This window comes from Leptonotus elevatus, chromosome 1 (genome assembly GCF_054856555.1).
Source record: "Leptonotus elevatus isolate MCC_2025b chromosome 1, RoL_Lele_1.0, whole genome shotgun sequence".
In the NCBI taxonomy this organism is placed as follows: domain Eukaryota; kingdom Metazoa; phylum Chordata; class Actinopteri; order Syngnathiformes; family Syngnathidae; genus Leptonotus; species Leptonotus elevatus.
This window is the reverse complement of record NC_141239.1, coordinates 5,519,747-5,535,356: the sequence shown is the minus strand read 5'-3', so window position 1 is coordinate 5,535,356 and position 15,610 is coordinate 5,519,747. Positions and strand designations below refer to the sequence as shown.

The 15,610-nt window shown below is 39.5% G+C and overlaps 1 protein-coding gene across 5 annotated transcripts in view; it reads right to left on the bottom strand.

Annotated features, from left to right (window-relative positions):
* fgf12a (fibroblast growth factor 12a) overlaps positions 1 to 15,610 on the bottom strand; it is a 69,450-nt gene that overhangs the window by 28,749 nt on the left and 25,091 nt on the right. For all 5 annotated transcript variants that reach the window (XM_086072124.1, XM_086072106.1, XM_086072114.1 and 2 more), the window contains 2 exons: positions 14,669 to 14,779; positions 2,615 to 2,718 (listed from right to left, as the gene is read on the bottom strand). In XM_086072124.1, coding sequence (XP_085928250.1) covers positions 2,615 to 2,718; positions 14,669 to 14,779 — 215 coding nt within the window. The remainder of the gene's footprint in view (positions 1 to 2,614; positions 2,719 to 14,668; positions 14,780 to 15,610) is intronic.

Here is a 15,610-nt window from a genome sequence, read left to right as displayed (position 1 = left end):
TCTTACGCCGCATAAGAAATCTATCCGCGTAATATTTACTCCCCCGCTGTGTTCATTTCTGGAACCCTAGTGGAATAATAATTCTGTTGATGCGGGATTCGGTATATAAAAGTAAAATTATCATTGGTTCATATTAATTCAAGGAATGAAAAATGCTGACAAGCAATAAGAAATATTAATGTGCAAAAGACTGTTTAAATTATTTTTTCATTTGAAAGATGATAATAATAAGTTTGGGGTCACTAAGAAATTTCTTTTTTTTTTTTAAAGTATATAGAAATATATATCATGATTCAAAGGTTTGATGTCACATAGAAAAGTTTTTTTTTTTTTTTTTTTTTTAGCAAAACGTGTATGTAACGGAGCTACACATAAGATGACCACGTAGACGTTTCTGTGTGCTAAGTTGGATCAGTTTCACGTAAAGACATATTTCCACGGACCGTTATAGACAAACTTAAAACCAAACGATGAAAAAATACAACTCACTCTTCCGCCGTTAGTGAGAGCGCATGTTTTCTTTTCAGTGAGCTGGCCGTTCTCATCTAATGCTACATAGCTAGCATGTCGTAAAAAGGGGACATTGTAGCCAGGCTCCCAAAAATGAAACATTTCTCTTTTTCCCTTGTGCTTTTATTGTATTTGAGGATAGAGCTGAATACGTTGCTAGTGAGGCTGACCACTATGTATACGTTGCCACAACCATCTTATTTTTGATATTATCGGACCCACGCAGACGTATGACTGAGTTGTGTTGTTGACCGGAGAGTTATGAGTCTAATGATAGCAGAAGACTGGCAATTTGAATGTCCTGTGTAAAATGGCTGATTGGAAGACTAGATGTCACAAAAGTCATTATTAGACATTAAAAAAATCGACGCACAGGAGTAGAATCGACTAATGGGTTCAACCCCTACTACTGACAGTCAAAGTTTTCCCCCAACGAAGTTAACATGAAATTGATCAAAAATAGTCTACATATTTTAGTCTAGGCCCTCCTGTGTAGATGTTGCAAGTTGTCCCCATGATTGAGTTATAGTAACTTGAACAATAATTGAATAAACTATAATGACTGATTCCAAAACTAGTATCCACCAATTTGTTGTGTAATAATTAGTGTTGTTCCGATACCGATACTGGTATCGGCAGAGGCCCCGATACTGCATTAAAACGGTGGTATCGGTGAGTACTAACAAGTAACATGCCGATACCATCAATTCTGACGCTAATATAGGACTTTGGATGCAGCATCTTGTGTCTTGCTCCTGCACAACATTCACTGATGTGTGTCATGTTCACTGCATGCCGAGCCAAGATATCCTATTGGCCCTTGAATGCTTTGAACCAATGGCACGTCAGCTTTTTCATGTTAAGAAAAAAATAATTGGTATCGGTATGGTATCGACATCGGCCGATACTACAAAGCTGGGTATCGGAATCAGTATCGGGGGCCAAAAAACGGTATCGGAACAACATTAGTAATAATATAAGGAGGCAATTAAATTCAGTGTTTCTTAACTTGAGTTTGATGGAAGCCCAGGAGTTCGGTAAGTCAGTCTCACGGGTTCGGTGGAGGTCAAGACACACACCCGACTTGCTTAACCGATCTATGCTGCATAGAATTTGGTGCGCTCAGTAGTCGACTTTTGATTGTTATGATGGCACGGCATGAGATTTCTTTATTATTGCAATCCCTTCATACTATGTCGAAGAAAGCAAGTGGTCGGACGAATATGTATGTGCAATATGAATTCACATGTGTAACGGAACACATGGTGTTCCACAGGGTTCAATTCTGGGGCCTCTGCTGTTTTTATTGTATCTGCTGCCCCTGGGTTCCATCTTAGGAAAACAGCGGTGGTTGTTTTAAAGTGCTCTGTCAATATAGTGATGGGAGTCAACGTCCTAACTAGGATTTGCAATGTTAAGTCCAGCACAACTAGCTAGCTAGCAAAATTAAAGGAACACTTCTAAGCTACATGGAGATGGGGAATACAAAAACACAGCACTAAAAAAATATTGACACTGGTGCTCTAAATTGTTCATAAGTATCAATTTGAATGTGAATGGCTGTTGGTCTGTATGTGCCCTGTGATTGGCTACCACCCAGTCAGTCCATGGTGGGGGTCAGCTGGGATGGACAGTTTAGAAAATGGATGGATGGGATGCCATAACATCACCTCAAAGTATTTTCTAAGTCCTTGGATGTCAAACATATGCTGGTAACATCCAATACAATGATATGTTGTGATGTTTTGATATCAATTTTAACTTTGCAACCGAATCCCTCTGCCAGCTCTCCGATCTGAATTATTCTCAGTGCATATCCAGCAACAAGCGAGCGCAGCGTTTGTTTGCAGATAAACCGGACGGGCGAGTCAATAAGACGAGAGCTGGCAATTTGAAACAATGAGTCCTGAACTCAATGTCGAATTAAATGTAAAACATGTGCCATGCTGCTTGATCAACAAAGTGGGAGGATAAGTGGTTCACAACAACACAATAACAGTACATCACAAGGGCTCTTGTGCTAATGCTGGATAGTCATCAAAGAGGATAGAACAAAACGTGTGCCGAATGCAGAAATGCTGGGGACACACTCGCACACTCTTACCGAGCTGTAGAGCATGCCCTCGCCGTTCATGCCGATGTAGAAGCCACTCTTCACTCCCTGGATGGCCACCACTCTCAGACCCACGGGAATAAGATTAAACAGGGCTGCGCAGGCCAAGTCAGGCGGCATGTACAGAGAGACAAAAGGAAAAGAAGAAGACAATTTAGTTTTCACTTAACTCTCGTAGACAGAAGAGTCTGATCTCTCTGCGCTGCCTTTCTGGCGCTCTGACAGCGGCAAAGTGGACGGAACAAGACGTGGACAACGGCTGCCACCTGCCAGACGAGCTTTAAAGGCAAAGTTTGGCAATAAGGGATATGATATGGCTTTATTCATTTTGCTGTCAAACGAGATGAGACGATTGGCTCGATGGTAATGTTTGAAGAGTCAAATGAACCTGCAAAATTATGCAGATTTTTCATAATGAAGACAAATAGATTTGAAAGCTAAGTTGACAGGGATTTTCCTTTGATTGACAGGCGATGACAGACTGAGCGATGGTGTTGCACTGAAACCGGCAGTATATTTCCACAGTCAACAGTATGTCAAAACTAAAATCATGAACTCATTCAAACCCAAAATGTTTAAATATGTTTTTTAATACTTTGTCCTGCACTCCCAAAAACATATTTATATATTTTTTGTTTGCTTTTTTGTTTTATGCTAAAGCATACAGAAGGCTTTGATGCAACCTCTGAACTGCAGAGAACGGGCAAAGCAATGATAGTAATTACAAAAACGGCCAGCAGGTGTCAGCAGAGTATAAGAGATCAGCCAGGGCCATGTTGCAACAAGCTCTTTTTTCCAAGTGTTTTCAACAGGTTTGTGAAAGATGATGAAACTTAGCTATATTCTAATGCAAATTTCTGCAAAACGGAAACAGATGCAAAATGTACTTTTTTCCTGATGAAAGAACAGACTCTAATCTTTCTTTTGGTAGGTTCCATGTTTTTATAGCAATAGAACACCAAATTCGGTGGCCCTTGCAAAATCAGTCAAAATCCAGTCAAACGGGAGCAAAGGGGGTTGCTTGAGGGAAAACGGCTGCGAATGAATGAGTTAACTGGCAGCTTCAGTACGCTTTTTATGGTACAAGTTTGCGATGCATTGATAGTTAATCACATGATAATAATAACAGAGAGGCTGGTTGTATTAGTGTTTAGCGCGTACGTTCACGATTTGGCATCTTTAGCTTCTCTTGATCGCAAATCATCTCTCTCTATTGAAATGAATGGAAATGTCCTTAATCCGTTCCTGACTACCCCACCCCCCCCAAAATTTTTTTTTTAATATGTTTTTAATTGTGCTGTCAAAATTAAAGCATTAACGCATTTGCTCTATCACAAAAAATTGCCGTATTAATCGTGTATTAAAAGGAACTCAGACTGTAATGACAAGTTTGCTCGATATACAGCTGTGCTTGAAAGTTACATTCCCTTGGGGTATGTAAACTTATGAGCACACTGCATGGTGAGAAAAAAGTTTAGTGCCCATAAAATCAAAAATACTGTGGCTATTGTTTTGATATTTTCAGAAGTTGAAGTTGACATAAGCAGCAATGTGCGACGATTCAAAGCATTTTTGTGTTGTTAAGGGACATCTAACTTTTGTACATTTAAAGTTGTGCTCATAAGTTTACATACCACAAGGGTATGTGAACTTTCAAGCACAACTGTACGATTCAAATTTCCAACACCAACAAAGCTAGTCTGCCACTCACGAAAACTAAAACTCGATGTTCTGTGGGTTTACTCAGAAAGGGCTAGGATTGGCTTTTGAGTACAATAGGATAAATATGATTAATAGATATCAATTGCATGCGCAAGTTAATGTGACCTAATGCAAATATCACCCATTTCTATAGTTTTGTTAATGGGTTACCTACTCTTTGTTAGGAATATGAATGTGTTTTTTAAAATATTGTCTGCATAGTTCATCAAATATTTTATGATGGCACCAGTTTGAGCCTCCAACACATAAATTCACATATTTTATTCCCTGCAGGAAAATAAAAAAAACACTTTGAAGTCAACCAAGGACACATAATAGATTGTCTTCGACTTTGGAAGTTCCATTGTAATGAAGCATCTAACGCTAACATGAACTTGAAGGGGAAGTCAACTCCCCAAAAATGTATTGACAATAATATGTTCTATGCAGCCCCACTAGTCTAAATACGATATTCTGGTTAATATTGTGTTAGTGGAATACGAATAAAGCAGCAAAATCCAGCAATTTTTTATCAATATCAGAAGGCGGCCATTTTGCCACTTGCTGTCGAGTGGAAATTACATCACAGTTGCTCGGGTCTCAGGTAACAACCAATCACAGCTCAGCTTCAGCAAACAGGTGAGCTGTGATTGGTCGTTGCCTGAACAACTGTGATGTCATCTTCAGTCGACAGCAAGTGGCAAAATGGCCGCCCCCTGAAATGGATCAAAATGGCTGGATTTTGCTTCATAACTCATATTCTACAAATGTAACACTAATCAGAATAATTAATCACATATATCATTGTCAAGAGATGTTTAAGGTTGACTTCCCCTTTAAATGAGTTGTAGTGTAGTGCTGTAGTCAAATTATTTGCCCCCTGCCCGACTAATATTTACATACTCTTAAAGTACGTATTTGATCGCTTAGGTTGCCCGATGTGACAAGTATATCGTAATATGTTGGCCTCTTGTGTCAGACAGGATTATTCAGTCAAGTACAAGATTCACAAAATGTCTTACAGTGCAAAATGTGCCAAACAAAAGAAAATCCACAAGCAACACATCAGCACAAACTAATACAACAAAAAGAGCGCACTCTGGCATGCAGCTATTCTGCTTTATCACAATAATGTCTGCGAGTTTTGATCCGATTTGACTGACTCGGCAACATAAGCGAGGCGCCTCCGCGTCGTTATCGCGTTCAGTTATCACTGAATGCTGAATGGCGCCGAAGCGCTGCACTAAAACACAGACGAGCAGAATTTACTCATGTCCAAATATCCAATCCCGTTATAAGCGCTGCTGTTAAATCCTCGTAAATCACAGCCATGACAGCGCATTTTAATATTGAAATCGTCGCGGAAGACTCTCAGGAAGATGACCTCCTGGAGGATGTTGATCACAGCAACGATAAGAAAGTGGTTATTAGAAATTCTCATCATCCAGGTCAGTGGTTATCAGGAAATGTCAGATTGGAAGCAATTTGCTTCTTCTGCGTTCATTAACATAGCCAAGAGTCGTTGCTATCTCTGTGGCGTCACACGGACTGAATGCGAGGACGCGACTGTGACTTTCATGGACTTTTCTGAAGGGACATTTGCGATGGTTTCCCCTGTATTGTGCCGATGATTGTCCGGCGAGTGGTGATGGGGAACATCAGATAAGACTGGCGGGGCCGAGGGCAGACGTGCCGCCACAAGATCGTCCTTAGAGGAGATTGAATTTCGCTCAAAAAATATTGACTGCCGCTCACGACCGTCGACGGTGGTGGAAATTTGCCCCCGGGCCACTGACGCAGCTGATTCACACGGGCAACTGTTATGGTAATGTGTACGCTTGAGGCACACGCATTATTGCAAAGGCATAAGGGGCCGCTTGAACCCTAAATTCTTCACACTCGGTCACAATTGTTTTATTTCTTCTCGTGGCTTTATGTAACAATTTGCCCCAAAATATCTTTACATACTTTTTATTTGACCATTAACTCATTCACTGCTATTGACGTCAAAAATTAATTTGAACTATTTCTATCAGTTTAACAATTTGTTCCCCTTTAGTTAACAAGAGTATGAAAACCGAGGAAAAAAAGGTATTGTTCATTTATAACAGATATCAAATTCATGATTAATCATGAGTTAACTATTGAAGTCTTGCGATTAACTACAATAAAAAATTAGGAGCGTCGGGCAGTTAAAATCGTAATTAATTGCATGACTTCAAGAGTTAACTCACGATTAATCACAAATTTTATATCTGTTCTAAATGTACAATTAAAAAAAATCTAGGTTTTCATACTCTTGTTAACAAAAAGGGAAAAAAATGTTAAACTAATAAAAAAATTGTTGAAATGAAATTTTGACGTCTATAACCGTCAATGGCAGTGAATGAGTTAATGACTGAAACATGTTCTAATTCAGATTAACACCTTAGCTGTTCACAGGGTAGCCTCTGGCCAATAGTTTTCAGACTGGATTCGGGTTCGAATTTCCCACCCTCTGTCTGCAAATGTGACGTCGTAAGCAAATTGTGTACGTGAAGAAGGGGGGGTGTAGTTTCATTTTTCCGCCACAGGTGGCAGTAGCGATTCGAAATTGAATTTTCTGCGTTCAGCAGCTTTAAGCTTTACATCATGAGCAAAAGTGAGGCAACCCGTGCTGTCAGTCTTGAAATTTTGATTTCTTTCAATAGGAATCAAGACCGCTACTAAAACTGAATATTTTTAAAATGAAAGTAATTATTGCAGTTGTGGATTATTCAGTGGTTAACAATTCAGTGATGGTGCAAATGTGAGTTTGAATAGCAAAGGATAAAGAAAAACTTCTCGTGAGTATTGCTAGGATGTCATTGTTTGTGTTTAAATATTTGTTGCTTAAAATATGGGATATATGCCACGGAGGAGGCGGGACTTCCGACTTCCCGGTTTCACACACTCGCACTGTTTCCAGTTGCTGTTTGCGACGTATGGGCCACGTCCCGTTACTTGCGCTTCCGCCCTTGTGGCCCTCGGTTGCGCGTTCCCGTTGATGGGCGCCAGTGTGTAGTGTGTTTGTCTCAGTTCTCCAAAGTGTTTCAGAGAGCTGAGTCGCCTTGTGCGCTCGCGCCCATCGGTGGAAGGGTGCAGGGGTGCGGGTGCGAGTGTGTCGCAGCAGGGGCCGGAAACGACATGAGTGTGTGACTTACGGAAGTCCGTGGCATCGACCCCATAGCGCCGCCATCGTTAGCAGTAGCACGCCAATGGCGTTTCTCATTATGTGTTAGCATTAAGCTAGCGGATTTCAAGGAAATGCTATGTGGTTGTTTTAAATTTAGAATAGGACTGGGCAATAAATTTAATTGAATCATTGAAAATTTTGCTAAAGCATAAAATAGAGATAAGCCTACATATAAATACACTCTTGTCTTCCGGATTATTACAAGATGTTTTATCAAGTTTTTTTTGTTTGTTTTTTGCACAGCGATTAATGTTGAGTTTATGTTATTTAAAACCAGTAGACGTTATTGTTGTCGGAACATTTTGTACAGTACACAATAGATGAAACCGTTGAATAAATGGTTATTACTTCACATAAAATTGATTAAAATCTTAGTTGAACAGAAGGACTGAAAAAAATTTAGATTTTATTTTTGGGCCATATTGCACAGCCCTAATTTAGAATGTATAATTGTTTGATTTACGTTAATTTTGACAGTGAACTTAGAGTGGCATTAAACAGTTTGAAGTCTTTATAATTCTATATTTTTTTGAAGAATTGTTCACTATTGGCCAAACTGCTTGTCGTGAAATTTGCTACTGCCATACATTACTGTCTTGTACTTGATATCTCAAGCAACCAATCCGCTTTACTTTAGGAATAAAACTTCTGTTTGACTTGAGAATGTTTTAGGTGGCTCTTGGTATAAAAAGTTCGAGAACCACTGGGAGTAACTCAGGGTGGACTTAGTTAGCCCTGAATGTTAAGATTTCAGCCATCCATGACATTTTGGACCACAACGGTATTTTGTGAGAACACATTCCAAAAGGCCCAATCACACAGTGAACGAAAAAATGTCTATGAACTTGAATGCCAAGGTCACATATCCAAATTTAAGGAGAGCCAAAAGCCTGTTGTGCATCCCACAAAGTCGAGATCAAATTTATCTGCATGGGTTGAGAAACCGTTCCAAATTACCGCCCAGGAGCGGAAGTCATTAGAAAGCCTTGTTTCATTCCATCCATCAGCTTTGATCATTCGACACAGATGGAGTGTGAAGGTGTCAGAACCAATAAGAAATAACTTTCGCTGCTGTGCCAGCAATTACTGAAGACGATCAAGGGATGGCCATCCAATTAATAACAGCTCTGATTTCTGAAATGGGTGTTAATTAATCGAATGAGGTTTCACAGGCTTCAGTGTTAACAAGCTGTCAAAATAAATGCTTCTGTATTTGCACCGACGTCGCCCCCCCCCATCTTGAAGTACTTGAGTGCATAAATTGAGCAAATAAAAAAAAAAACGTCAGTAGAAATCACTTCAGGTTCAGGTCGCACCTTGTATGCGGAATAGCCGCTGAAAATAAATGACACTTTCCGTTTGCTGCTGAGGATGTCGCAGGGCAGAAAGAGGAGCACGGTTCAAGGCTAGAGGGCTGATCTATTATTCAAATACAGCAGCATCTAAATCAATACGCCCGTGGCAAATCTGAATACAAAACTCTTTGTGCTGCTCCAGCCTTTTCTAGCATCGCCTTCCTCTCCATCCCATTTTCTTCCTACCTTCAAACCGTCGGCGCTTGCTGCACCACATATGGAGAATTATTTATTGGGTACAAACGGAGATGGTGGTATTTTTAGTTTCATGCGGCTGAATAATTCACTGCGGCCCTTCATCCCTGGGCGGACTTCGCTGCTTAACAAGAGGATTACCTCAAGGCGGGGGAAACCCTCAACATACTACAAAAAAAACCTCAAGAATACAACAGATGCCCTGAAACAGAAAGCCTTTGAAAGAGCGTCGAAAACGCGCCATCTTTATGAATGTTTTTCACTTAACTGTCTTTCCCCTTGTGCGGTAATCCTTCTCTTGCCATGACATTAATGTAGAAGTGGTTCCCTTTCCAACCTCTCCGGGTCGGGGATGAGATCCTGCCCCAAGTGGAGGAGTTCAAGTATCTTGGGGTCTTGTTCACGAGTGAGGGTAGAAGGGAGCGGGAGATCGACTGGCGGATCGGTGCAGCGTCTGCAGTGATGCGGACGCTGTATCGGTCCGTTGCGGTGAAGAAGGAGCTGAGCCGAAAGGCAAAGCTCTCGATTTACCGGTCGATCTACGTTCCTGCCCTTACCTATGGGCTGTGGGGCGTGACCGAAAGAACAAGATCCCGGATACAAGCGGTCGAAATGAGTTTCCTCCGCAGGGGAGCTGGGCTCTCCCTTAGAGATAGGGTGAGAAGCTCGGTGTTGAGCTGCTAATCCTCCGCGTTGAGAGGAACCAGTTGAGGTGGCTCGAGCATCTGGTTCGGATGCCTCCTGGACGCCTCCCTGGGGAGGGGTTCTGGGCATGTCCCACCGGCGGGAGGCCCTGGGGACGACCCAGGACACGCTGGAGAGACTAAGGTCTCTCGGCTGGCCTGGGAACGCCTTGGGATCCCGTCAGAGGAGCTGGCTGAAGTGGCTGGGGAGAGGGCAGTCTGGGCTTCCCTACTAAAGCTGCTGCCCCCGCGACCCAACCCCGGATAGAAGATGAATGGATGGATGGTTCCAACTGAGGATTTATCCTCATAAAACATAGAAAACAGAGAGCTAATTCTGTCCACCAGAAGGCTGCCGGGTTCCGGATGATTTGGCAAGACGTTTTCAGACAAAATCACGGGTTGGTTTCCAACAAACCATTCAACACTGACATATGATTTCCTCTTATCTTCCTTATCGCGGATCACTGAAAAGGCATCATGTTCTAAAACATTAGAAATCTGAAGTTCAACACATTCACTTTCAAGATGCTGGTTGAACCTTTTAGGGGTTCATTTATTTACGGTATACAATAAATCCCACTCCATCACCCAACCCCCCCCCCCCACGTACATTTAAAGTTAATAAATATGCTCTTCTAAATCTCGTCTTTTCGAACCAATTCCATTTTTTACCACTATGGTGTGGCAGACAACTTACTCTGAGACTCTGTAAATTTTAAACAAGAAGAACGAAAACCAGGAAGTCATCAGCAAAGGCTAGTTGTTGTTAAAAATTGGTTTAACATCATCCACTGTAATCCTTATTTTAAATTATTAGGGCCAGCGAAGGGGGGCGGCGAGTTTGGCAAGATTCTCACTTTAATCTCACAATTCAAATCTGAATTCTGAGATTTAAGTGAGAATTCTGACTTTAAAGCAACACTAAGGAACTTTCCGTTTACGTTGATTTTACGTTGAAAGCGGTACTGTTCTGCCTAAAGGGAGACCACATTTCCTGAGGACAAGCGTATTATGTTGTTTTTTAGGTCACGCAGTGAAAATCAGTGAATGAATGAATACCAAAAAATTAAAACAAGAACAAATATTAAGCAAATGTGTCTTTCTGTAAAAGGTGTTAATTTGTGGAATAATTTTGGAACTGACCTCAAAAGATGCAAGTCACTTGCTGAATTAAAAAACAATTGCTTAAAAAAATTACTTACATCAGACATGAGCTGTTAAAAATGTACATATGCTGTAATTTCTTTGGATGTATCGGTATGAGTGTGATATATACCATCATACATTTATAAATCCTATCCTCATACTCACATATACAATTTTCGTCTATTATGTATGTTAAAGTGCTCTTGTATATATGACAAGGTTTATACATTTCCTTTTGTTGAAATAAATGTACCTTATTATTTTATTAACATAAAACGAATAAGGGGTAGGATTAGATAAGATAACTTCCTCCTACCCCTTTTGAACATACAAACTATTTTCTTTCTTCTTATTCTTTTTTTCTTTTTTACTTCAATTTATATTTTAGACTTGTAATGTGTTTTCTTTGTGTTTATATGTTCAATAACGAACCAAAATCAAAATAATGGATGGGTAGCGCTTTTGTGGGAGCTGGATTTGAGAAAATTTTGAATTTTTGGTCATTTTTTGAATTTCAAATGTTAAAAATGCCATTGGGGATCAGTAAGGGATTTTTTTGTGGGATTTTAATGGTGAGTATGTTGAATTTTTGGTCAGTGGGAGATGAAAATGGTTCTCATGGTAACTTTAATGAGCTGAACAATTTAGATTTCAAAGTTGAATGTGCCATTGGGAATGAATGATAAACAACCTTGAGGGAAATTCCGCCTCATCGGGAATGAATGTGGAATTTATGGGTGAAAATGTAGAAAATTTGGGAAATGCTAGAAAAAGGAAAAAATCTGCCTATAAGAATTTCAATCTTGTGTTTCTATATGCTGGATTCCACTTATTGTACGGGTCGTCTGGAACAATCTCTCATTTTTCTCCATGTGCTCGTCCTGTTTCTTGTCTTCCGCAGGGTTAACATTTTCCCCTTGACAATTGGAACTGTAAAACGAAGTCAACCGCTGAACGGTAAATCTTGAAAACGATAATGAGGAGTAAGAGGCATGAAGCTCAGACGAACCTGCACACATAGGTTTACTGCGTGTATCTGGGAGGTGAGTCACACCACATTAACACTAAACACAGCAGACTTGCATTGTACTTTCTATTCTTTTCTTTCTCATTTATTATTGATGTAGAATTTGTCATTTTTAGCCATATTGAACTAAGCAGTCAGGACAGCGACACGCGACATCACTTCCCTGCATCGCAACACGTTCAGGCATATTTGCTGATCCATTCAAATTGCATTATTAAAGACAAAAATCTATTTTTAACACTTGAAATCAGGAATTTGTAAAAAGTAACACACCCTTGTGAGGATTGACCAATAGTATAGATTTGTGGCGCAAATATGAACTGGACTTACAATACTGAAGCGTATTACATTCACTTGAATAATTTTTTTTTTATAATAATCCTGTTTTTCTGACTAATTTTTGGGGAGAGCTTTTTTTTTTTTTTTCTCAATGTTTTTTTTTCTGTTTAAGTGCATATTTTTCATTTTAAAAAAACAGAAAAACAGGAGGAAAAAAATATTCCGAAAAACGGTTTTAAAAAATTATTTAAATTATTCAAAAAAACTGAAAAAAATTCCGAAAAACAGAAGCTGGTGCTTTGTTTTTCAGATTTTTTTGTTTTTTGACCTCTGAACTCCAAGTGACTGATTTTCGGAGTATGTTTTTTTCTGTTTAAAAAAAAATCCCCGTTTTTTTTATTTTTGGGGGGGCTTGTTTGTTTTTTCGAGCAATTAACCACAAAACACCACCCCCCCCCCCCTCTTGGTTTTGGAATTATTTTTTTCTGGTTTTATGAGTAATTTTTTCTGTTTAAAAAAAATTAAAATTCCCTGTTTTTCTGAAAAAAAAAATTCTGTCATAAAAAACAGGAAAATAAACAAAAATTTGTCAGAAAAACAGGATTTTTTTTTCCAAGTGAATGCAATACGCTTCTGTAGACAAATGAGGTTTTTGAACAACATGTAAATATATTTATAATTTCACATGTGCCTAAGACTAGAAAGCGCATAGCGTGGAAAGTCTCTGTCACCAAGATGCATGGATGCAATCAGTGAAAGGGTGGGGGGTGGGGGGGGGTACATCATTATGAACAATCTCTCAAAATATCCACTCAGATAGCCTGATTGTCCTCTTTCCTCCTTTACTTTTTGTCTTTGTGGCAATTTGTTTCCCCCTTGACAATCGCAGCATGTTTTTATGGTTCAGTAAAAAATAAAACTGAATAATATTGTGTATGGAACTTCAAAACCCGCTACGTAGATGTGCGTTGCTCGATCGCTTGGTGTGCGAGAGTGGGCCTTAGATGCTCACTGAACTCGAGTGGCATACTTTTCCTCAGAATTCTACCCAAAATCATACGATCTATATTGTGTTTGAGTATTCGCATTTTGTGTTTCACTGGGAGGAGAAAGGTGGAAGAGCTTTGCAGGAAGAGAGGAAACTGCTCGTGACATAACAGAGTAACCTTTACAACAACACTAAGCGTGTTATAAGAGTTCGAGTTGTTGTAGGGAGGAAACTGCTGCGATAATCACACCTGCCTCCATGTTCAATTCATCTCAATAATATGGCGTACGATCACGAGGCATGAGTCATGGAAGTAACAGGGACATAACGCTGATGCAACAGTTCACATTGTTCGCAGCGCATGCATTATTTTTAAGGGTTGGATTTAAATTTTCAATTTTTACATTTATACACAAACAGATATAAACATTTTGATTAATCTTGAGTTTAAATAATTAAGTAATCAAACAAACCAAAAAATATTTTTAAAAATTAGGGGCGTCAGACGATTAACATTTTTTTCCACTTTTGTTAACAAGAGTATGAAAACCTAGAATTGTTCTTAATTGTACATTTAGAACAGATATAACATTTGTGATTAATTACAATTTTAATTGCCCGACGCTCCTAATTTTTAATTGTAATTAATCGCATGACTTCAATAGCTAACTCAAGATTAATCACAAATTTTATATCTGTTCTAAGCATACAACAAAAGTGGGAAAAAATGTGAAACTAATAGAAATAGTTCAAATGATTTTTTTACGTTTATAGCCGTTAATGGCAATGAATGAGTTAAAGGGGAAGTCAACCATCAACATTTCTTGACAATAATACGTTATATGAAACCTTACTAGTCTAAAAATTACATTCTGATTAATATTACGTTTGTGGAATATGAGTTATGAAGCAAAATCCAGCCATTTTTATCCATCTCAGGGGGCGGCCATTTTGCCACTTGCTGTCGACTGAGGATGACTTTTTTTTTATACTTTTGTTAACAAGAGTTTGAAAACCAATTATTTTTTTATTGTACATTTAGAACAGATATAAAATTTGTGATTAATCGTGAGTTAACTATTGAAATTATGCGATTAATTACTATTAAAAATTGTAATCGCCCGACGCCCCGAATTTTTAATAATCTATAAGTTGTGTCACGCGATTAAATTTTTTAATTGTAATTAATCGCATGACTTCAATAGTTAATTGACGATTAATCACACATTTTATATCTGTTCTAAATTTACAATAAAATAATAAAAAATAATTCAAATTAATTTTTGACGTCTATATTAGCAGTGAATGAGTTAAGACCCTTGGATAATACCTTTCCTTAATTTGGGATTTTGCAAAAAAAAGAATGATATTCACAGGATTTTACAGCACATCCTTTGTCAACCTATGTAGATATGACTTGTTTTTCCTCAAACGGATGCGAAGACGCTACTCACTGTTGTCACTGTTCTCGTCCTTGCTGCCATCAATGGTTCCGTCAGGCTTCATCTGCAGGTAGAAGCCCTGCTGGCTGAACAGTCGTGTCACGATGCCTTTCAGCTGTGGCTCTGCAACACGCACACACACACGCGCGCACACACACACACACACATTGGGCCAAGCCACAACCCCCACCCCCCCCGGCCCGGCAAGAAATATGTCAGACAACAATTTTGAAACAAACCACCAATTCATAGTCTCACCACAAACGCATATTTAGATTTATAGTGAAGGCTGAAGTGAACACCAAAGAACAGAATGTGTTAAGAATACATTTAATGGAACTTGAACCTTACCAACTGATCACCAATAATGATTTGTAGTGAGACGTTTGTGTTTTGGTGCTAATGGAATTCCCCCTGACGGAATCATCCTCGGAAAGGAGATTCAACAAACAGTTTTGACTGACGACCGCTATTTCTTCATCTCAAAGTTTCCAGAGTTTTTTTTTTTTCATTTACGATAACCCTGACTGACCTCTAACTTTGAGGCTGTGTCATCTGGTGCCTCGCCAGGGCGCTGCTGGAAATGCTCAACGCTTCAGTGGGGGGTGGGGGGGGGGGGGGGTAGGAAGGGGGACGGACATCAGGTGAAATAACCACCGGGCGTCTGGCAATGCCAGGGAGAGAACGGATGCGTGAGAAAACAAATAGCGCTGTTTGATAAGGTTGGAGGCTAGTAATGAAATTTGTTTAGTTGTTTGTTTTTTTTTTGTTCCCTGCAATTGATGAGCCTTTCGGGGGCGGAAGCACGGAGACAAAACAAAACAAATCATTTTGTATTCTCCGGCTGACAAAGGGAACAAATTATGCAGTTTGTCACAGCAGATTTGTTGAAGATCTGCGAGCATTTGCGCTTATTTTAGGCACACGCGGGAATGCGGGATGGCATGCATAAGT